The 23,917-nt window shown below is 38.2% G+C and overlaps 1 protein-coding gene across 23 annotated transcripts in view; it reads left to right on the top strand.

Annotated features, from left to right (window-relative positions):
* Positions 1-10,278: 10,278 nt before the first annotated feature.
* The window catches only part of DTNB (dystrobrevin beta), a 214,652-nt gene continuing 201,013 nt past the window's right edge, over positions 10,279-23,917 (top strand). For all 23 annotated transcript variants that reach the window (XM_045054854.1, XM_019827822.2, XM_045054839.1 and 20 more), the window contains exons 1-2: positions 10,279-10,346; positions 20,053-20,133. In XM_045054854.1, the coding sequence (XP_044910789.1) occupies positions 10,280-10,346; positions 20,053-20,133 (148 nt within the window). In that variant the 5' untranslated portion in view covers position 10,279. The remainder of the gene's footprint in view (positions 10,347-20,052; positions 20,134-23,917) is intronic.

A 23,917-nucleotide genomic window follows, 5' to 3' on the forward strand; every position in this document is an offset into this window, starting at 1 on the left:
GGCTGTGTGTGTGTTACTGCCAGCAGTGGGCGAGGGTGCCTGTCGCTCTGCGTTCTGGTCAGCATTTGGTGTGGTCATTTTTGTTCAATTTCAGCCATTCAGTAGTATCTCGTTGTGTTTTAATTTGTGATTTCCTAATGAGAAATGATATTGAATGTCTTATATGCTTATTTATCATCTGTATGTCTTCTGTGAGGTATCTGCTCAGATCTTTTGATCATTTTTTTTTAATTGGGCTGCTTTCTTAAAAAAAATTTTTTTTTTTTTTACATTTATTTATTTTTGAGAGACAGAGAGAGGCAGAGCATGAGCAGGGGAGGGGGAGAGAGAGACAAACACACAAAATCTGAAGCAGGCTCCAGGCTCCAAGCTGTTTGTCAGTACAGAGCCCAACGCGGGGCTTGAACTCACAAACTGTGAGACCATGACCTGAGCCAAAGTCGGGCGCTCAACCGACTGAGCCACCCAGGCGTAATTGGGCTGTTTTCTTACTGTTGAGTTTTAAGAACTCTTTTTTGCACTTGGGATGCAAGTCCTTCATCAGAAGTGCTTTGGAAGCATTTCTTTCACATTAGGGCTTGTCTTTTCATTATCTGAGCAGTATCTCTTGCAGAATGGTTAATTCTGTTAAGATCTAACTGAACAGTTTTTTCTTTCATGGATTCTGTTTTGGGGTTTTGTATCTAAAAACTCATTTGTTTTGTTGGCTTTGGGCTTAGGACATTAAATAGCCTCTTCTATGGGCTTACAGTTTCAACCCTTTTTAGATTGAAGAAACTTTGCATACATTCTCATAGCTAGGACTGTAGTCTTTTTTTTTTTTTTTTTTTTAACATTTTATAGGCTAAGGCTGTGTTTGGTTCTTTTTTTAATTATTAATTTTGCTTCAAAGACATTTATTGTTGCATTGTTTAAAGTAGTAGATAACTGAAAATAATTGTCAATAATCAAGGCTCAGATAAATTTTTGAGGAGTATTTGACAGCTTGGAAAGATGCTCAGATATATTGTTATATTCCTCCCCCCAGCTTTATTGAAGTGTAATTGACAAATAAAATTTTATATATTTAAAGTGTACAACCTGATGATTTGATATATATGTGTACCTTGTGAGATGATTTCCACACACAATCATGTGTGATAGAAAACACATCTATCATCTCACAGTTACCTTTTTTTGTGGTAGTTTAAGATCTACTCTTTTACCAAATTTCAAATATATAGTACACTACAGTATTATCAACTGCACTTACCATTGTGTACGTTTGGTCCCCAGATTGTTCATCTAATAACTGAAAGTTTGTATCCTTTGATTACTATCTTCCCATTTCCCCTACGTCCTAGCTGCTGGAAACCACCATTCTACTCTGCTTCTGTGGTGAATTTGACTTTTTTTTGTATTACTAGATTCCACATATGAGTGAGATCATGGTATTTGTTTTTCTTTGCCTGGCTTGGTGCACTTTGTGCACTGATTTTTTTAAATTGGGTAGGGTGAAACTCCTGAGTAGGGTGATTAGGGTCCACTGAAGATGAAACGTGTTGGCATAAATATACCTAGTGGATTTCTCTGACCACAGGATGAGATACAGGAAGATGTGGGTGCAGAGTCTGAGATCATGGTATCATAGAATTTTATTTGTGCATTCACATGGACAAAGATTTTGGCAGTCGAAATGGGAAAAAGGGGTGGATATGAGATATCATGAGGAAGGAAATGGCAGGGTTTGAAATCAGAGTTAGTATGTGAAGGGAATAATACAGAGGTGTTGGTTATCTCTCGATTATGAGGCTAAGAAAAGGCAAAGTGCCAGGAGTGTGAGTGGAAGGAAGTTAAAGCGATGTGCTTACATTCATGTAAGTGTTGATTTTCAAGGTTATGTCAAGAGCACAAGGGCATACAATCAGGTATGGCAGTAGGATTAGATATTTGTTCATTGTGGAACTGTTACAATCAGAATTAGAGAGCTTCAGTTATTAGTATCCATGGAGCACTGGATGGACTTACCTATCAGTAAGGCTTAGGGAAATCATTTATAATAATCTTAGTTTATATGTACCCGATACATTTGGATTTTATGTAATCTGAATTGTTGTTGGCCTGGTTAAAGTGAAAAGACTTACTGTTTTAAATGGTTTGAGTTCCCCCCAGAAGCTGCCTCAGACAAGGATTTGAGTGCAAGTATTTTATTTTGAAGATTATCCCAGGAAATACCAGTAGGGGACCATGAAGCGAGATAGGGAAGGGAAGTTTTGCAAGTAAAGGATTTGTTATCAAGCAAGTTACAGCTGCAAGTAACTATCTGGAGCTTTCCCACTGGAGAACTCTAGGAGCCAGTATAAAACGTCCTCAGAATTATCCCTCTTGAGGGGGCAAGGTAGGTGGAATATCTACAGTCACTGGTTAGGACTGTTTCCAGAGGGTGGGAAGTCTGTAATATTTCAAGGTTGGCATGCAGGGAATAAAATGGACTTCAGAGGTCAGAGGAGGCCATCAATTTGTTGTTTGTGTTGTTCTGTTTTTGAAGCAGATGCTGTCAGTCTAGTAGACAGAATTGGCAAAGGTTAGGAGATATGGGGAAGGGTATGGATATGCCTCTTTATACTCTGCCTTGTGGTTCTAGCATCTCCAATTCATTTCCTATAGGTCATCAATCACTCTCACTCCGAGGTTTAAATGAGCCAATCTAGCAGTACATTAGGACTGGGTCCAGCTGTCCTTTTTGGAACATTAAATCCAGTGTCATGGGGGAGTGGGCGCCTATATAACAGTTTCCTCACCAACCTTATACTTGGTCCCCAAGTTCAGCTCTCAAAATCCATTCCCAGGTATGTTCTCCCAGGTCCCACCAGTACATATTATCAGGTCCAGTAGCTGTTTTGGTGAATCACCTCTTCACCTTTGGTGAATCATCCAAAGCAAGGACAGTGCCTCCCTGTTCCCATGATGCCAAGACTTGACCCTAGTTGTTAGCCTAGAATCAGTGAATCAGTGAAGCCTAGAATCAGTGAAGGGACAGATCCTGAGAAGTGTCAGCATCTTTTGAGGCATGTATCTCAGATGAGGCCTTTCATGGTCTTCAGGCAGAGGAGACTGCCATCTTGTAGCAAGGGCAAGGGAGCCACTTCTTCTGGCCCAGAGGGTTCAGGAGAATCTTGACTGGAGTGTCAATTCAATATTTTTAATAATTTACCTCCTTTCATAATCAGAATTTGGGCCTGCTTTTTAGCACAGTCTGCCTTCTAGTTGTAGAGGCTGAGGGTTCCTTAAAATGCTGCTGTGGGGTCTTTGGGCTGTCTTACCATACTTTGAGTTGATACCTATATGATTTAGCCCTTGACGTTTTCTTTCTTCTGTGCATCAATGCTACTGAGCAGAAACTCAGCCAATTTCATTGTCTTTAAGATTCTTGATACCCCTATATCTCTCAGATGCTAAAGCTATTGCATAACCTAGTCATCTTTTACCTGTATCTCTTCCTAGCTCCACCACATCAAGAATCTTAGTAATATTGATGCAACAGCTCACCAGGGGTTCTCAACAAGCCACTTACTACCAGCACTGGGAACCTTGTTGTCTGGTTGGCAAGTGATCCACTTACAGAATACATCAGAAGGACCTGTTATACCAGGGTCAAATTGGTCTTGTTTGAGTTACCCTAGAAGCAAATGCTGATATAAAGACTCAAGTGCAAGTATTTTTTGTTAGTTTGTTTTGTTTTTTGTTGTTGTTTTTTGTTTTTTTTTTTAGGTGATCTTAGAAGATACCAAGAAAGTGGAGAAGTCAGAGAAGAGAAAGCAGCTAGTAAAGGGTTTCCTATCAGGCATTGTGAGTCAGCAAACTTAATTCCAAAGAGGGACTTAGGAAGCCAGTGGAAAACATTGTTTTTTGATGCGTAAAGGAGCTGGAGTGTTTATATATTAACTTCCATCAGTGAGAGGGCTCCTCCAGGAATGTTAATTCCCTGGGACTTCTGGACTGCCCTGCAAATGTCAAAGCAGTCTTCAATGGCCAGAAAAACCCTCAGGCAAAGAAATGCAGATGTTGGCAACTGGAAGCTGATCAGTTCTACATGAAAGTAGTAGTATAGGTGAAAGAATAAAGGCAGGATATCAACAGGGTCTTCTACACTCTTAAGTCAACAAATAATGTCAACGTCATGGTTAATGTTGAGTAACAACCTCTTCTTGCACATTGGCTTGGTTTTGAGAGTTTTTTCATATACTTTTATATATAATCCTGTGTCTGAAATGTGATTAGCTTGTCTTTTCATTTCTTACCAGTTTCTTACATAGAACAAAAGTGTTTAATTTTGGTGATGTTCAATTTGTCTTTTTTTTTTTTTTTTTTTTTTTTTTTTTACGGCTTGTGCGTTTAGTGTGATGTACTAGACCATGAAGACTTTATCCTCTGTTTTCTTCTAGAAGTTTTATACTTTTATATTTTACATTTGTTTTCCATTTAGAATTATTTTTTGTGTATGGTGTGAGGTATAGGTCAAGGTTCATCATTTTGGCATATAGATAAGCAGTGTATTGAACACCAAGTTTGTCCTTCATTGAATTTCTTTTGCACTTAAAAAAAAAAAATCAAATGGCCTTTCTAGTACTGTGTTGTCTTGATTTCTGTGGCTTTATAGTAATTCTTAAAATTTGGGAGTGTAATCCTGCAACTTTTTTCTTCCTTTCCAAAATTGTCTTGTCCAATCCTTTTGCCTAGTCATATAAAATTTAGAATTGTCTATGTTTATAAAAACTTCTGCTGGGATTTTGATTAGACTGTCTGGTTAGATGGTATGTCTTTCTGTTTGTTTAGGTCTTTAAAAAATTTTTTGCATCACTCTTTTGAGTTCCAGTATACAGATCCTTTACTATACATATTTTGTTAGTGTATACCTAAGCATCTTATTTTTTGTTAGAGATATCGTAAATGCTGTTTTCAAAGTATTCAATATCTAGTTGTGCAGTGCTAATAATCAGAACTGTGGTTGATTTTTGTGTTTTGATCTTGTGTCCTGCAACAGTGTTAGACTCACTTTTTAGTTCTAGGAGCTTTTTTTGTATATTCCTTTGGAATCTCTACAAAGATAATCATGTTGTCTGCAAGTAGGGATAATTTTATTTCTTCCTTTCCAATCTGTTTGCCTTTTATTTCTTATCACTAGCTGAGACATCCTGTATAGTGTTTAATGGAAGTGGTAAGAATGGGCATCCTTGTCTTGGTCCCAATCTTAGGAGGAAAGCATTTAGTTTTCTACCATTAAGTGTGACTTTGGCTATAAGTTTTCTCTAGATGCCCTGTAGGTAGAGAGAGGTTTTATTTCTAGTTTGAGTAGAGTTTATCATCAGGAATGGACATTGTATTTTGTGAAATGCTCTTTCTGCATCTGGTATAAACATGTGTTTTTTTTTCTTTAGATTGTTGATATGTTGGATTATGTTGATTAGTTTTCAAATGTTGAACTGGTCTTGCATTCCTGGGATAAACTCCTGTTGCTTCCAAGGTTTTTATATATTGCTTGATTCAATTTATAATACTTTGTGGAGGATTTTGCTTGTTGATGAGGGTTTTTGTGTCTGTGTTCATGAGAGATATTTATTTTTGTATTGTTTTTGTCTATTTTGGGTATCAGGATATTGCTGGCTTTTTAAGATGAATCAAAAGATGTTCTTTTGTATTTTCTGGTAGCAATTGTGTGAAATTGGTGTTATTTCTTTTAACATCTTTTCTATTGCTATTCCTTCATTTGCAATATTTTGTAATTATTTTCCCCTCCTTTCTGAAGAACTTTCTTTAGCAGTTATTTTAGAGCATGTCTGCTGGCTACAAATTCTCTTAGCTTTCTTTAATTTCTGAAGGATAATGTTCTCTCAATATAGAATTCTGGATCGACAGTGTTTTTTTTCCCCAGCACTTTAAAAGCCTTGGTCTACCATCTGCGGACTTCCATAGTTTCTGATGAGAAATCTGTAGTAATTCGTATCATTGTTCCTCTCAGACAGGAGCTGGCAGACTGTGGTCTGTGGGCGGACTATTTTCTAAATAAAATTTTAACAAACCACACCCACTTGTCTACATATTGTCTATGGCTACTTTCACACTGCAGTAGCAATGGTGAGTAGTTGTAACAGAGACCACATGGCCTGCAAACCTAAAATATTTATGATTTGGCCCTTCAAGAAAAAAGTGGCTGATCCCTGCCCTATGGGTAAAATGTTTTTGGTTTTTTTTTAAGTTTAAAAAAAAATTTTTTTTTAATGTTTATTGATTTTCGAGAGAGAGAGTTCGAACAGGGGAAGGGAAGAGAGAGAGGCAGACACAGAATCCAAAGCAGGCTCCAGGCTCTGAGCAGTCGGCACAGAGGCCAACACGGGGCTCAAACTCACAGACTGAGATCATGACCTGAGCTGAAGTCAGACGCTTAACTGACTGAGCCACTCAGGGGCCCCCTTTTTTTTTAAAGTTTTTTAAAAAAAGTTTATTTATTTATTTTGAGAGAGAGAGATCTGTGGGATCATGACCTGAGCCCAAACCAAGAATTGAACACTTAACTGACTGAGCCACCCAGGGGCCCCAGTAAAATTTTCCTTTACTCTGACTTCTTTCAAGAATTTTTCTTTTTAATTTTCTTTTTAATTTTTTAAATTTTACATCCAAATTAGTTAGCATATAGTGCAACAATGATTTCAGGAGTAGATTCCTTAGTGCCCCTTACCCATTTAGCCCATCCCCCCTCCCACAACCCCTCCTGTAACCCCCTGTTCTCCATATTTATGAGTCTCTTCTGTTTTGTCCCCCTCCCTGTTTTTATATTATTTTTGTTTCCCTTCCCTTATGTTCATCTGTTATATCTCTTAAAGCCCTCCTATGAGTGAAGTCATATGATTTTTGTCTTTCTCTGACTGACTAATTTCACTTAGCATAACACCCTCCAGTTCCATCCACATAGTTACAAATGGCAAGATTTAATTCTTTTTGATTGCTGAGTAATACTCTATTGTATATATATACCACATCTTCTTTATCCATTCATCCATCAATGGACATTTGGGCTCTTTCCATACTTTGGCTATCGTCGATAGTGCTGCCATAAACATGGGGGTGCATGTGTCCCTTTGAAACAGCACACCTGTATCCCGTGGATAAATGCCTAGTAGTGCAATTGCTGGGTCGTAGAGGAGTTCTAGTTTTAGTTTTTTTTTTTTTTTTTTTTCAAAGTTTATTTATTTTTGGGACAGAGAGAGACAGAGCATGAACGGGGGAGGGGCAGAGAGAGAGGGAGACACAGAATCGGAAACAGGCTCCAGGCTCTGAGCCATCAGCCCAGAGCCTGACGCGGGGCTCAAACTCCCGGACCGCGAGATCGTGACCTGGTTGAAGTCGGACGCTTAACCGACTGCGCCACCCAGGCGTCCCTAGTTTTAGTTTTTTGAGGAACCTCCATATTATTTTCCAGAGTGGCTGCACCAGCTTGCATTCCCAAAGAATTTTTCTTTGTCATGACCTCAGTTTGTGGGATCAAGCCCTGTGTTGGGCTGTGTGCTGGCAACTCAGAGCCTGCTTGGGATTCTCTCTCCCCCTCTCTGCTCCTCTCCTGCTCACGTATATATGTGTGCAAGCTCTCTCTCAAAATAAATAAATACTTTTTTAAAAAGAATTTGTCTTTTAGCAATTTGATTATGATGTGATCATTATAATGAGTTTCTTTGACTTTAACTTGTTTGCTCAGTTTCTTGAATTTGTAGGTATGTCTTTCACTGAACTTGCCAAGTTTTCAGCTATTATGTCTTCATGTATTGTTGAGCACCATATCACCACACTGTTTTCTCCTTCTGGGATTCTGAGTACATGAGGAATGTTGGATCTTTTGTTTTTGTCCACCAAGTTCCTGAGGCTTTATTCCTTTTTTTTTTTTTTTTTTTTTTTAAGAAATCTCTCTCTTTCTCTCTCTTTCTGATGTTCAGATTGGATAATTTCTGTTTGATGTATCTTAAAGTTTACAGACTCTTTCCTTTGTCTTCATTCTACTGTTGAGTTCATCCAGTGAGCACCTCCTCTCCCCCAGTGAGTTTATATTTCAGTTCTAACATTTCCATTTGGTTCCTTTCCTATCTTTTGTTTCTTTACTGACACGTAAGATTTTAACTGACGTTTCTGGGGCGCCTGGGTGGCTCAGTTGGTTGAGCATCTGACTTTGGCTCAGGTCATGATCTCACAGATTGTGAGTTGGAGCCCCACGTCGGGCTTTGTGCTGACAGCTCAGAGCCTGGAGCCTACTTCTGAGTCTGTGTCCCTCTCTTGCTCTGGCCTTCTCCCACTCTCTGTCTCTGTCTCTCTCAAGAATAAATAAAACGTTAAAAAAAAAAGATTTTAACTCATGTTTCAAGAGTGTATGTGATTGCCAATTGGAGCATTTTTATAATCACTGCTTTAAAGTCTGTCAGGTTACTACCAACTGCATCATTTCGTCAGTGGCATCTGTTGATTGTTTTTCCCCTTGTGAGTTAAGATTGTCTTGGTTGTTTGTTTGCCAAATAATTTTGTATTGTTTCCTGGACATACTGAACATTATATTGTTAGACTTTGGGTCTTCTTTAAATTTTATAGAGAATGTTGGTATTTTTATGTTAGCATTGTAGTTTGGTGGACATCCAGATGATCCAGAATATATTTATATTAACTTTTTCAAGATTAACTTGGAAACAAAGATACAATTTAGAAGATTGTCATGAAGAATTTAGAGATCTCCAGGAATTCTTATACCCAACTTTGAAAAAAAGTGATGTAGAGAAATAGCAAAAGTAGAAAAAGGATTTAATAAATGAGATGTGTTATAAAGGATATTATGATATTCTCTTTTAATCTGTGTTTAGCATTTAAGATTTGTTATTACCTCTTCACAGGCCAAGATTGAGGAAGAGGCAGTAAACTTTTAAGTAACTTTCTTTCTTAGTAATTACAGGCTATGGGTATCAACTTCTGTTTTTTTACTGTAGGACTTAGATTTCATTTAATTTTTGCTGTTTCTACTTGCTTTTTCTTTTGGCTTTCTTTCCGTTTAAAATTCTGTTCTCTTGGGGGTAAATTGTTAAGTAACCAACATGTGTGTTGAAGAGTACTTTGTAACATATCAATGATCTAAAATGGTCAGTCTTAATTATCAAAACATTAGTTGTAGGATGTTAAGGATTGCATTTACATTTTAAATTTTCTTTAGGATACTATTTATAATTATACTTTGCTGGGCACCTTGTCTTAATGGATATGTAATTTGTGTAGCCATCATTTAATTTGTTATTCTAACATATTTAAGAGTATGTTATGTAAATAACAGCTTAATTTTGCTTAAGGAAATTGTTAGGTTTACGCTCTTTGTCTAGATATTTTTTCTTCACAGAATAAGGCAAAATGCAGCGGAAATTATCCGAGATTTTTTATCACTAGGGTCTGTGCAATACGCTGTTGGTTTTTTTTTTAGCTTTTTAGGTGTAGAGATTTGGCAATATGCATCTAAAAGCAACAGTTATGTAAGAAGTTTAGTGAAAGGGTTAGGATTTCATCTTCCACTTCTGTTTGTGTGCCCTCAAGCAAGTTAGTGTTCTTTGCAGGCTGTTTCCTTATTTATAAAATGGGTTTAATAAAAATGATAACCAGTATCTAGGGTTGTTGGAAGGATTAAATGAGGTAATGCATGGAAAGAGTTTTAACAGAGTGACAGCCTATGTCTGTCAACCTAAACTATTATCATGTGATAAAAACTTACCTTTAGGAGCTCTTTGAGTTTGGGGATAAATACCTTTTTGTTTAATATTGTTTAATATAAAATAGAATATTTTATTTATATCTTTTATGTATAAGCTAATAACTTCTTATGTTCTTTATTTTAGCTTTTCATTATAATTATTTGCTAAGTTATACTTAGTAACATGTTTATCTTTGTAAAACAGTAGGGATATGGGAAACTGTCTCAGCTAATCCAGGACTCTGCAGAGAAAATAATCAAGGTTAGAAATAAGACATAGCTCCATATTTTCAGCACAGGAAGCAAATGTATGTGCTCATTTAATTATTAACTTTGTAATTATTTTAGAAGCTGTCAGATAAATAAAAGGACAGTTATTTGTCTTTTTCTGTATCAGGCTTCCACTTTGTTTTTACTGATGTTGTCTTAAATGTGCACATACAACTTGGTTTTTGGGGCCTCTTCATAATAGAATGATAAGCTCTTGGTTGAACTGTCAAATTACAGTTGTCTATTGTATCTTTTTTTGTCTCTAGGATGATTGAGGAAAGTGGGAACAAGCGGAAGACCATGGCAGAGAAGAGGCAGCTGTTCATAGAAATGCGTGAGTCTTGAGTGCTTCTGGAGCCCTTGTTTGTATGTGTGGGGATGCCTTTTTTTTTTTTTTTCTGATCAAGTTACATCTTTAATCCTTAGCACATTCCAAGCTTTAGAAAAGGGAAAAAAGGGAGTTGAAGAATCATGGAGTTGAAGGACCTCAAGTCAGTGCATATATTGTAATTGAGTTGACTTGAATTGCTTTCTTTCTTTCTTTTTTTACATATTTATTTATTTAAATATCTACAGCCAACATGGGGCTTGACCTCATAAACTGGAGATCAGGAGTTGCATGTTCTTCTGACCGAGATGGCCAGGTGCCCTGACTTGAATTACTTTCTTAAGTAAGATCATGAATACTAAGGCAGAAATGTTACCTAGCATATCTATGAGTTTAGGGCACACCAGTCAGTTTATTTATTTATTTATTTTTAAGATTTTATTTTTAGGTAATCTCTATACCCAAGCTGGGGCTCAAACTCATGACCCTGAGATAAGAGTCACATGCTCTACTGACTGAGCCAGCCAGGTGTCCCAAGGCACACCAGTCAATTTAGACCTCTTGTTGTAACTCCATTGTTACCATGAGCTTGCAGGTGGTGATAAATAATTAATACATTATATAAATTAAGTTATACTGGATATAGATTCTGAGGTATAGAGGACTAAGTGTTGAAACTTAGAGCTATAGGAATAATTAAAAGTACAAACGTATAGTTTGGTATATTACTTTACGGTACGGTTTTAAATCTTGTTAAAAAATTATATTCTTCTATAAAACTCAAAGAGAAAGGTGGCCGAGAGAAGTGGGTCATTTCCCAGTATTTGAATGATTAGTTTGGTCTCCAATTACTTGTCTCTGTGACCTTGACTCGTGCATTCATACTTGGTGGACCACAAATTCCTTTGCCATGAAATAGGGTTATTGGTCTGTACCAGTGTTCATGATTGCTTTTAAAAGCATTGTACTCTTTTTAAAAAATGAGATCTTACAAGGACCCTCAACACGAGAGTGTCATAGAATTGGTACTGCTTGGTTGAAGAGGGGAGGCAGGAGCCCTGCCTGAGATAGCCCCTGAGATACTTGTAGAATTCTAGAATTCTGCATATCCCAGAGTAAAAATCAGTAGATAAAGTCTCAGAAGCCTCTTTCAACAAGCAAGATATTTTAAATCTTTAGAGTCTTAGTAACGGAAGGCAGAGTCTGACTTAACTGAGATCTATGTTGTCCTGTCAAGCATAAGCTAGAGAAGTATTGAAGATGTCAGGGAAGAAATTTGTGGCGTTGGGTGGGCAGTCAGTCTGGGCGATCTTTAAGGAGTTCTGTAGTTTTGAGTCTCTAATTGCTAGTCATCCAAGCCAGACACCCTGCAGTCACTTCCCTCCACCTCACCTTCCACCTCCAAAGAAATCACAAAGTGCTGTAGAGTTTTACCTCTTACGGGACTCCTGAATTTCTCATGCCTTAGTGGCTTTAAATCCAGGCTCTGCTGTGAGACTATCCGTGTTTGGATCTCGGCTCCCTCATTTTCTGGCTGTATAATCTTAGGTGAGTTACTTAATCTCTGTGCTGCTACACTTGTCTTGTCCATAAAATGGGAGTAGTATCTATTTCATAGAATTATTGTCAAGATTAAATGAGATAACGTCAGGCCTTTAACACGGACACAGAATAGTAGGTATTTAATGTGATTAGCTGTGTTTAATATTTTTATCATTGTTACTTTTCTGAACTAAAAGCAATCTGTTTCGGATCCCTTCTTCCAGTGTCAGCCCCTTCGGATCTGTGATCTGTGATGCTGCCAGTTGAACTGCAAAAATCTGTGTTACTTCCTTTATAAATCCCTTCAGTTGCTCCTCATCGCTTTCCCAAGAAAGTCCAAGCTCCTGGGCATGCCCGGCAAGGCTCTCCTGGCCTCTTTTTCCCTCTGTTCATAGGTTCCCGGTTTCCATCATACACCATGGGTGTCACTGCCCGGTCATACTGAATTGGCTTTTCCCACATCGATCATATGTTTGATGTCTCTGTGCTTTTGCTCATGCTGTTCGGCTCACCTTCATCTGACTCGTTGTTCCTGTTTGCTGTTCAAGGCTCATCATAGGGGTCATCTTTTCTATTTAATTTTTAACACATTTATTGAGGATCTATTATGTTCCAGGAATTGTTCTAAGTGCTAGGGTTAAGGTGAGAACAAAACGTAGTGCCTGACTATCCTCATATTGCTTACACTTTGGCAAGGGGGAAACAGACAAAATAAGGAATCCAAAGAAATAAACGATAATTCCTGATATTGAGAAGTACCTGCCTGGGAGTGGGGGGGATGCCTGGGTAGCTCAGTTGGTTAAGCATCTGACTTTGGCTCAGGTTATGAGTTTGAGTTCTGCACCACTTTGGGTTAGCTCTGGTTCTCTCTCTTTCCCTCTTTCTCTGCCCCTTGTGGGATTCTCTCTCCTCTCCCCCCCGTCTCTCTCTCTCTCTCTCTCTCTCTCTCTCTCTCTCTCTCTCTCTCTCTCTCTCTCTCTCTCTTTCTCTCTCTGCTCCTCACTCACTTGCGCCCTCTCTCTCTCTCAAAAAAAAAAAAAAAAGAAAGAAGAAGAAGTGGGGAGGGTGGGGGGTGGTGCCTTGGTGACTTGGTTGAGTGTCTGACTTTGGCTCAGGTCATGATCTCGCAATTTGTGGTGTTGAGCCCCGCGTTGGGCTCTCTGCTGTCGTTGCAAGCCTGCTTTGGATCCTCTGTCCTCCCTTTTTCTGCCCTCCCCACTCACATGCACTCTCTCTCAAAAATAAATAAACATTAAAAAAATAAAAAAGAAGTGCCTGGGGTGGCTTCAGGAAGCAAACATGGGCATGTGAGAGAGTACAGTGACGGTCGATATTTGGAATAGAAATTGGGTGTTCTGTGAAGAACTGGGTTTACTGCTTAGTGAATATTATTCTGATACATGAGCCCTGGATAAATTACTATTCTCTGTAACAAACTCAAGGATTTGGACAGTTTGGGAGATGTTTGGTATGGCTTCTTGTCTCTCCTGTTTTTTCACGTGAAGAATTGCATTGGTGGCAGTGATATCTGGCCTACTCTCTCATTTCCTACTCCCCCCAAATCTCCAGCATTATTCCCTTCTATGGATGCAGAAATCATCTTTTGCCAGCCTTATCATACAGTTCTACCCTCTAGGTTTTGGGTTGATTTCATGTCAAGTTTGAATCCAGTGATCTTTCTCCACTCTTTTATTACTCTCAATGGGTAATTAATAGATTTTTACTTAAAAGAGACTTAAAAAAGTTTTTAATGTTTATTTTTGAGAGACAGAGAAAGCATGAGCAGGGGAGGTCAGAGAGAAAGGGAGACACAGAATCTGAAACAGGCTCCAGGCTCTGAGCTGTCAGCACAGAGCCTGACGCAGGGTTTGAACCCAAACAACCACGAGATCATGACCTAAGCTGAAGTCGGACGCTTAACTGACTGAGCCACCCAGGCACCCCGAGACTTCACTTTTTTCGAGCAGTTTTAGGTTCACAGTAAAATTAAGAGGCGGGCACAGAGAGTTCCCATCTATTCCCTGTCTCGACACATGTACAGCCTCCCGCATTATCGACATCCCCCACGAGAGGGTACATTCATTAAAACTGATGGGCCTGTGTTGACAAATTGTAAAACCCAAAGTTCATAGTTTACATGAGGGTCCATTCTGGATGTTGTACATTCTATGGGATTATATTATTTTTAAACGAAGACAGTTTTAATTCTTGTTTTTGAAATTCTTATACCTCTTTTTTATTACCTACCTACTCATTAGGACCTCTGATATAAGAACAGGAAGAACAGGACGGATAGCAGCCACCCTTGTCTTGTTTCATACTTTAATGGGGATACATGTAGTATTTCACTGTTAAAATGATATTTGTTGCAGGTTTTGTACCCTTTATCAGGTTAAGGAACTACTTCTAGGTTCTAATTTACCGAGAGTTATTACTATTATTTTCTTTATTCTATATATTTATTTATTATTTCTTTAAATTATGAACGAGTATCGAATTTTATCAGATGTTTCCTGCTTCTCTTGAGATGAATGTATTTCTCCTTTATTCTGTAAATATAGTGCTAGGGCTAGCTATCTTTTCCTTTCAGGGTCAGAAAGTGAGTATTTTAGGATATGGAGGCCGTATAATGAGTTCTCTGTTACAGCGACTGAACTCTGCTGTTATAGCATGAAAGCAGTCATAATAATTTAATAATTTAGATAGGTTGTATTTTTTTTATGTTGTGTGGCTTTATTATTATACCATTGTTATATTTTTCTATAATCTTCTTAAGCTTTTCTGTTTTTTTTTTAAGCTTTTCTGTTTTTAGACCGTATATTTAAATTCCATACTATGAAGGGCAGTGAAATTAGTTTATTCTTTCTTGGTTTAATATTTTCTCTTGTATGGGGCGTCTGGGTGGCGCAGTCGGTTAAGCGTCCGACTTCAGCCAGGTCACGATCTCGTGGTCCGTGAGTTCGAGCCCCGCGTCAGGCTCTGGGCTGATGGCTCAGAGCCTGGAGCCTGTTTCCGATTCTGTGTCTCCCTCTCTCTCTGCCCCTCCCCCGTTCATGCTCTGTCTCTCTCTGTCCCAAAAATAAAAAAAAAAAAAAAAAAAAAAAAAAATTTCTCTTGTAGACTAAGCACTATGAGAATTAGGATCACGTCTCTTCATCCCAGTAGGCCCGGTAGCTCGATAAATATTTATTAAAAGAAGACTGGAATAAATTACATAGAAGGAATTTGGTAGTTTACAATTCTTACATGGTATAAAACTACTAAGAAAAAGGTGATAAGTTAGAACTGTAGTTTGCAACTCTGGAGGTAAAGTGAAAGCTCTCTAGGTCAGGTGATAAAATGCTGGCGTCAGGCCTCCCTCCAGTCTCAGAGACTGTGATTTTGTTTTTTTCTTTTCCCGAATTTTGTCAGTTTTATTGGTCTTTTCAAGGAACTTTTTTGGCTTTTGTCGGTCCTCTCCATGTATTTTGTTTCTTCGTCATTATTTTGTTCTCTTGTGTTTATTATTTTCTTCCTTCTACTTTAGGCAATTCTGTTGTTCCTTTTTCCAACTGCTTATTTTAACACTTTTTTCTTTCTTATATAAGCACTTAAGAACTTCTTTCCTGTGATTTTCTATTTTTGTGCTCCATGTGTTCCGATATATGCCATTTTCATGATCGCTTCTCTGTGCTTTCTTATTTCTGTTAGGAATTTAGAGTACTCTTTTAAAAAAATTTGCAAATAAATGACTTTGAATTAAAAAAAAATACTTAGCTGAATTGGGATATGGATCAGGGAATGAGAGACGTTCTAGAATCTTTGAATTTGGCGATCTTTTTTGTTACATGTTTTTGTAAATATTCCATGAGTGCTTGAAAATAATGTGTATGGTTTCTGCATTATTTAGATCAAACTTGTTACATGTTTTATTCATATCTGTTTTGTCCTTATGGATTTGACTCCTTAATTACTAAAAGACGTTAAAAATCTCTGCTTTGATCATAGATTTAAAATTTTTTCCCCTTAGTTCTCTCAGTAGTTTGAAGCTTTTGTTGGTAGATGCGCATGCATTAAAATGTTACGTCTACCTGGGAGATCAAATATTTTGTCATTATGTAGTTACCCTCTTTTTCTAGTAATGTGTTTTGCTGTGAAGTCTATTTTGTTGTTATTAATATGGCTGCACCAGTTTTTTTCTTTGGTTAGAATGCTTTGTATAGTATCTTTTCAAAACTTTCTGTAGCCTTATGTTTTGTGTGTATCCCCTGGAAACAGCATAAGCTAAGCTATTTAACAACTACCCTTGTGACCGACAGTCTTTGCTTTTTCACTGAAGAATTTATTCTGTTTAATTTTTTTATGAATACAGATAGATTTCATTTTTTCATCCATCTTGCTTTGTGCTTCAAATGTGTCCTTTCTTGGGGCGCCTGGGTGGCGCAGTCGGTTGAGCGTCCGACTTCAGCCAGGTCACGATCTCGCGGCCTGTGAGTTCGAGCCCCGCGTCAGGCTCTGGGCTGATGGCTCGGAGCCTGGAGCCTGTTTCCAATTCTGTGTCTCCCTCTCTCTCTGCCCCTCCCCCATTCATGCTCTGTCTCTCTCTGTCCCAAAAATAAAAAAATAAAAAAAAATAAAAAAAAATGTGTCCTTTCTTTTTTCTTTTTTTCTTCCTTTCTTGCCTTCCTTAGATGAATTGAACTTCCTTCCTTCCATTCTACTTTTCCCTCTTCTTGGTTGTGAGTTTTCGTATTCTTTTCCTGTTCTTTTTGTGGCTACCCTAGAAATTCTCATGTCAATTAAAATGAAGTTCAGAGCTTGATATTTATAACTTTGTTCAAAGTAATACTGGAATATAATGTTTTAGAGTATTTCCTTTATGAAAGATACACCACTTTTAGTATTAACTTTTTTTTTTTAATTTTTAAAAATTTTTGATATTCTGTTTTTAGAGAGAGGAAAAGAGCAAGTAGGGGAGAGGGGCAGAGGAAGGAGGAGAGAGAGAGAGAGAGAGAGAGAGAGAGAGAGAGAGAGAGAGAGAGAGAATCTTAAGCAGGCTTCATGCTCAGCACAGAGCTTGATGCAGGGCTTGATCCCACGATCCTGGGATCATGACCTGAGCTGAAATCAAGAGTTGGACACTCAACCCACTGAGCCACCCATGTGCCTCAGCATTATCTTTTTTAACGCCACAAGTTAGACTTTATAATCCTTTTGTATGATCAGTTTTTCTTTTGTCTCATCTATTTGACTATCACTTTCTTTGCTTGCTTTTAAAATTTCAGTATAGGTGTGCCTGGGTGGCTCACTCAATTGAGCATCTGACTCTTGGTTTCAGCACAGGTCATGATCCTAGGGTTGTGGGATTGAGCCCCGCGATGGACTCCACGCTGGGTGTGGAGCCTGCTTAGGATTCTCTCTCTCCTCTTCTGCCTTTATCCCCCATGCACACATGCTTTCTCTCTCTCTCTCTCTCTCTCTCTCTCTCTCTCTCTCTCTCTCATTAAAAAAATAAATAAATTTAAATCTAAATCTAGGTGGAGCCAGCCATGTGTCCCTACCATTTCCCTTTGTGGTATCGTTTTTCTTTCTTTCTTTCTTTCTTTTTTTTTTTTTTAGTTCACCCCCTGAGAAGTCACCACTCTGTGGTCTGTACCTTCCTCTCTGCTGGGACCTCTGGCTTCATCTCTGGTCCCCAGGGTTTCTAATTGTACTGCCGAAAAAAAAAAATAAGGAAGTCATTTATGTTTATATTTGTTACTTATTCAGACTCACTGTCTTGAAAAGTTTTTTTTTTTCCTTATTAAAAGTGGTTGTAAGTTTTCGGGACAAATGTTGCTATACTTATATTTATTCAGTTTGTAATCTCTTCTCTCCTTTCTCCTTCTCTTCTCATCTCATCAGTTAGAGGCCTTTCTAACAAAATACACTTACCTCCTTGCACCTCCCATGGTCTGCCGAGCACCTCCAGCAAATCCTATGGCTCCCTTGAACATGGTTTGGAATCCTGTGATCTATCTGAAGAAGGCTAAATGTATCAGCATGTTTACCTGGAGAAAGGAGTTGGCTTTCCCACTACTTTTATCATCTCTCTTTATCAGCTTTTCCAAAATTGTATAGCTTGTCTGATACTTTGACTTTACTTGGTATATTTTTGGGAGGAAGCAGATCAGTCTTTTATACCAGTGACATAGAACTTCCTAATTTTCAGTTATTTATCCATTCAGCAAATATTTCAGGAACTAGTCTTAGTATGTCCTACTTTTGGGCATATAATAGTGAACAACACAACAATTAAATGGTTTCTGTCTTCATCAAACTTAGTTTCCTGGAAATGGACATAAGGAACGATAGGGCAGTAGGAGCCATGACTGGGGCAGCTCGGCGGAGGGTGGGGAGGTGGGTCCAGGAAAAGATCTGGGAGGAAGTGATATCTAGGCTGAGTCGGTTCAGTGATGTGATGAAGAAGGGGCTGGAGCAGTAAGTAGCACGTACAAAGGCTCAGATGAGAGGGTTTGGCATGTTTGGGTAATTATATGTAGCCCATACTGATTGGGCTTGGGTGTGAGGTGGAATTTAAGAGTTGCATGAACCAGACCTTTTAGTTGAGTTGGATAGTTAGGTTTCCCAAACCTAGCTTGATTGTAGGACTCTCTAGACTGAAGATTCCAGGTTCCCCAGGAGACTCTGATACAAGCAGATACAATGAAACTCACCCATTTGATTTTTTGCTTTCCTTGGGGTTTGGTTATACAATAGAGATTGATATCCTGTTCTCATGAATGAAGAGAGCCATAATAAAGAAAGAAGAGTTAATCCTTTCTTATCCTTTCCCTCTACGTTTTGGCTACTCAGTATTTCTAGATTGTCTCCTATCTATCCAGGAGCTTCACCAGGCTCTCCACCTGTGGCTAGAGTTTTGCCTGTGTGTTTAGTTAGGACTTTTTGTACCATTTCTTGATAAGCTTGATATGTACTGTCTGACATATTAGTATTAAAGGGACATTTAGTGTATTTCTTATAATGAAGTATTCTCAAAATGAATGATAATGAAATGAACAGTAATCTCTTCTAGTTCAGAATACTCAAAGGGATAATCACTTTAGCTTCTTCACTGGGGACTTTCTGTTCTATTTTTTATGTGCTAAACTACCATATTTTCTGATCAGGAAATCAATATGACGTTTACATAAGGGACATTTTTAAAAAGTGAAGGCTATTCTTAGAGCAGTATATGAGGGTTTTCCTTATAGATATCTGGCAAGAGGACTGCTTCAGAAGAAGGTAAATGTATCAGAAGTTTGAGAACCTGGATGGTTGAATGTTGGTACAATAAGATTTTAATAAAGTTCTAAAGTTACTGATTATATCTTGACTTGTAGAAATTATTTTGGGATTCAGACTGCTGTTAGATTTTAAAAATGATATTATGGCCAGGGATCCCTAGAATGTCTGAATCCTGTGCCATCCCACTGTTACTTCCTTTTTCCACTGGGTTTAGAGGGATATATTTTCACAGCGTAAAAAAAATGGCAAAGGAAAACAGTGATAATTAATTCTTAACTAGCACCTTGAACTTAAGAGTAGAGATTTCTGGCAAACTGGGCTGGAGCTTATGGAGTTTCCCATTTCCCTCAACCAGTTCGCTTTGGACTTGTGTGATACTTGCTCTATGCCATTTTGCAGTACCTAAATCTGACTCTAACTGCACTGGAGAGAGAACCTGAAAGAGAGTGAGTTATATACCGTATGTGCTGACTTTTTTGTACGGTTACTTCTCCAGTGGTAAACGTGGTGTACAGTCTGATTGATCAGATTAGTAATCCTTCTGTTTGGTTAGTTGGGGATGGAACTTTCCTTTCCCAGCTTCTCACATTAGTTTCCCTAGTGTTTCTCATATAAGTGGTATCGAAGGAAAGATTCACTCTAGTTATGAGTGTTCTCCCTCCGAGTTTTGTTAGGCTGGCAGACAGGATAATATAGGCAGAACTGCTGTCATGGTGCTGGGCATGGAGTGGGCATGAAGAAAGTATGCCTGGCCCTTCCTTACCCCTTTTGTTTTCTCAGAAGAAAAGCCTAGTTGCCATGTTATATATAGCCTGTGCCCGTGCTGTGGAATAGAGTCACTTCCCAGTATTTAGAAATTAACTGGTAAGTCCAGTTGAACATATGTTGTTTGCCCTTTTTTCAGGTGCTCAGAATTTTGATGTCATACGACTATCAACTTATAGAACAGCTTGCAAATTACGATTTGTACAAAAGCGATGCAACCGTAAGTCATTTTCACTAATTTCTGTGATAGCTGGATAGTGCTCTCAATAATATAAATAAAAGGTTTTAGTATCTTTTGGTCCTCCTGTAATGTTAATTGAATTATTTTTGTCTTGAATGTTTATTAAAATGTAAGCTTTCTCATGGAAAGGACTTGTCCCTCAAAATGTTTACTAAATTCAATAACGTAATTGGTTTCAATGCTGGCATAGTATTAATGTTCTTTAAGTGGGAGAATTACTTTCTCCTTCTCACCTCTTTAATCAGCTTCTGGAAGAAAAGAAAAACAGTATTTTGATAGAGGTGTGATAAATTAATTTTCTTGATTAAAATGAATTCAACATGAATCAGCCTTTTCTATAAGTAATCACTCCACAATTGCTACTTATAAAATAAGTAAAAAATATATATGTGTATGTACGGATACATATATATACACACATGGATATAGAATCTTTCTTAATTTCCATGAAGATTAACTTATGACAGAATTATTTCACTTTTCTTGTTTGTGTGTATTAATGAAAAACTGTTTTGTGTAATGGAAAGAACGTTGGCTTTGGAATTGGAAAAACCTTAGTTTAGTCCTGGTTTTGGCATTTACTATAAACACATGATGTTGGGTAAGTCACTTTTCATCTAAATACTTCTACCCTACTTGAAGCGTTACTTAAAAGTCCTAGTATGAAATTCTCTCTAGGGAGTTTACCATGCCATCTTAAACTGAAGTCTCTGATTTCTCAAAGCATTGTTTTTCAAATTATGGGTTTTGACCCACTAATGGTTCATGAAATCATTCTGATGGGCTGCAGCCAGATTTTAAAGCACATAATAGAGAAAAAAAGAGAAAGAAAAGAAATCAGAACACAAATTATATGGTAAGACAAAGTATTTTGTGAAACTTTTGTTTTTTATATATTTAGACGTGTGTGTGTGTGTGTGTGTGTGTGTGTGTGTGTGTGTGTGTGAAATATATTTCTGTGGGTTGTGGTAAAAAAGTTTGAAAATCACTATCAGAGCAACTACCGTTTTAATAATTCTTCCTGTAATTATTTTTGGGAAATGGTAGTGTATGTGTGCAGTGTTGAGAGTCTGAAAACAGACTAGTGGCATTAGTAATGTACAGTAAAAAGATGCATTGTTCTAGAAGCTTTATTTTGTCACATATGATTTTTTTCACACGTGAGCTAGGGAGAAAGAGAGAGAAAGAGGGAGGGAGGGAGGGAGGGAGAGGGAGAGAAACTTAAGCAAGCTCCATGCTCAGTGTGGAGCCTGATGTGGGGCTCAGTCTCACGACCCTGGGATCATGACCTGAGCTGAAATCTAGAGTCAGACACTCAGGGCACCTGGGTGGCTCATATGGGCTCAGGTTGTGACCTCACGGTTAGTGGGATTGAGCCCTGTGTTGGGCTCTGTGCTGACAGCACAGAACCTGCTTGGGATACTCTCTCTCTGCCCCTCCCCTGCTTGTACTCTCTCTCAAAATGAATAAACATTAAAAAAAAAAAAAAGAGTCAGACACTTAAGCAACCAAGCCACCCAGGCATCCCTCACATATGATTCTTTAATCAACCTGAAAATTTTTTTTCTGTGGGTGTATAGTTTAAGTAGGAGTAAAATTTCAGTTTTATCCATATGTATGTTCAATTGTCCCTTACATGGTTTATTGAAAAAACTATCCTTTTTTCTTCACTGCCTCCAAATCTTCTCTTCATACTCATTAGGAGAAATGTATAATTGTTCAGGGGCGCCTGGGTGGCTCAGTCGGTTGAGCATCTGACCTCGGCTCAGGTCGTGATCTCACGGTTTGTGAGTTCAAGCCCCGTGTCAGGCTCTGTGCTGACAGCTCAGAGCCTGGAGCCTGTTCTGGATTCTGTGTCTCCCTCTCTCTCTGCCCCTCCCCTACTTGTGCTCCATCTCTGTCTCTCAAAAATCAATAACCATTAAAAAAAAAAAATGTTCATAGCAGTTTCCGCATATGCTTTTAGACTCATGTGTTCCACTGGTCTATTTGTCTATCCTACCAGTAACTGCTATTATAACTTTATAATAAGTCTTAATATCAGAGCAAGTCTTCCTACTTTGTTTTGTTTTTCTTTTTTTTTTTTTAATTTTTTTTTTAACGTTTATTTATTATTGAGAGACAGAGAGAGAAGAACATGAGGAGGAGACACAGAATCCGAAGCAGGCTCCAGGCTCTGAGCTGTCAGCACAGAGCCCGACGTGGCGCTCAAACTCACAAAACACAAGATCGTGACCTGAGCCAAAGTCAGACGCTCAACAGACTGAGCCACCCAGGCTCCCCTGTTCTGTTTTTCTTTTTAATATTGGGACAGTTTTGGTCTTTTTATATTTATTTTCATATAAATTTTAGAATCTAATTAACAATTTCTACTAAAAAGAAACAATAAAACAACACTGCTGGGATTTTTTTCCATCTTTACTTTTTTTTTTTTAGTTTATTTATTTTGAGAGAGAGATAATGTGAGTGGGGAAGGAGTAAAGAGAGAGAGGGAGAGAGAAAGAGAGAGAGAGACAGACAGACAGAGAGAGAATCGCAAGTAGGCTCCGTGCTGCCAGCACAGAGCCCGATGTGGGGCTTGAACCTGTGAAGCAGTGAGATCATGACCTGAGCTGAAACTGAGTTGGACACTTAACTGACTGAGCCACACAGGTTCCCCTCTTGATTTCTTTTTAGTTATAATTTACATATAGTAAAATTTATCCTATTTTAATGTATAGCCCTGTGGCATTTTGTTGGGACTGCACTGAATCTATAGATTAAGTTGGGGAGAATCAACATCTTTCTAATATTGACATTTCCTCCAATGAACATGGTATGTTCCTCCATTTATTTAGCTCTTTAATTTCTGCCAGTTAAATTATAATTTTTTTTTGCTTTTTTGTGGAGATGTTTGCACTTCCTCCATTGGATTTATTCCTAAATTTTTGATGATTTATGATACTATTATAAATAGTATATAAAATTTAATTTTCTTTTTCTTTCTTTTTTATTTTATTAAAAAAGTTTTTTTTGGGGGCACCTGGGTGGCTTGGTTGGTTAAGCATCCAGCTTCAGCTCAGGTCATGATCTCACAGTCCGTGAGTTCGAGCCCCACGTTGGGCTCTGTGCTGACAGCTCGGAGCCTGGATCCTGTTTCAGATTCTGTGTCTCCCTCTCTCTCTGCCCCTCCCCTGTTCATGCTCTGTCTCTCTCTGTCTCAAAAATAAATAAATGTTAAAAAAAAATTTTAAAAATAAAAAAGTTTTTTTTTTTAATGTTTATTCATTTGTGAGAGATGGAGAGAGACAGAGCATGAGCGGGGTAGGGGCAGAGAGAGAGGAAGACACAGAATCTGAAGCAGGCTCCAGGCTCTGAGCGTCAGCACAGAGCCTGATGCGGGGCTCAAACCCATGGACCATGAGATCATGACCCAAGCTGAAGTCGATCGCTCAACTGACTGAGCCACCCAGGCGCCCCTTGTTTTATTTTTTTAAATGAGAGAGAGAGAGAGAGAGAGAGAGAACTGGAGGAGGGGCAGAGGGAGAAAGAGAATCCTAAGCAGGCTCCATACCCAGCACAGATCCTGGCACTGGGCTCAGTCTCACAACTGTGAGATCATGACCTGAGCCAAAATCAGGAGTTGGATGCTTAACTGACTGAGCCATCCAGGCACCCCTAAAATTTCATTTTCTGTTACTAATAGAAATACAGTGACTTTTATATCTTGACTTGTATCTAGCAATCATTCCAGACTCAAATATCAGTTTTAGTAATTTATCTG

The sequence above is a fragment of the Felis catus genome, chromosome A3 (genome assembly GCF_018350175.1).
Source record: "Felis catus isolate Fca126 chromosome A3, F.catus_Fca126_mat1.0, whole genome shotgun sequence".
Classification (NCBI taxonomy): Eukaryota; Metazoa; Chordata; class Mammalia; order Carnivora; family Felidae; genus Felis; species Felis catus.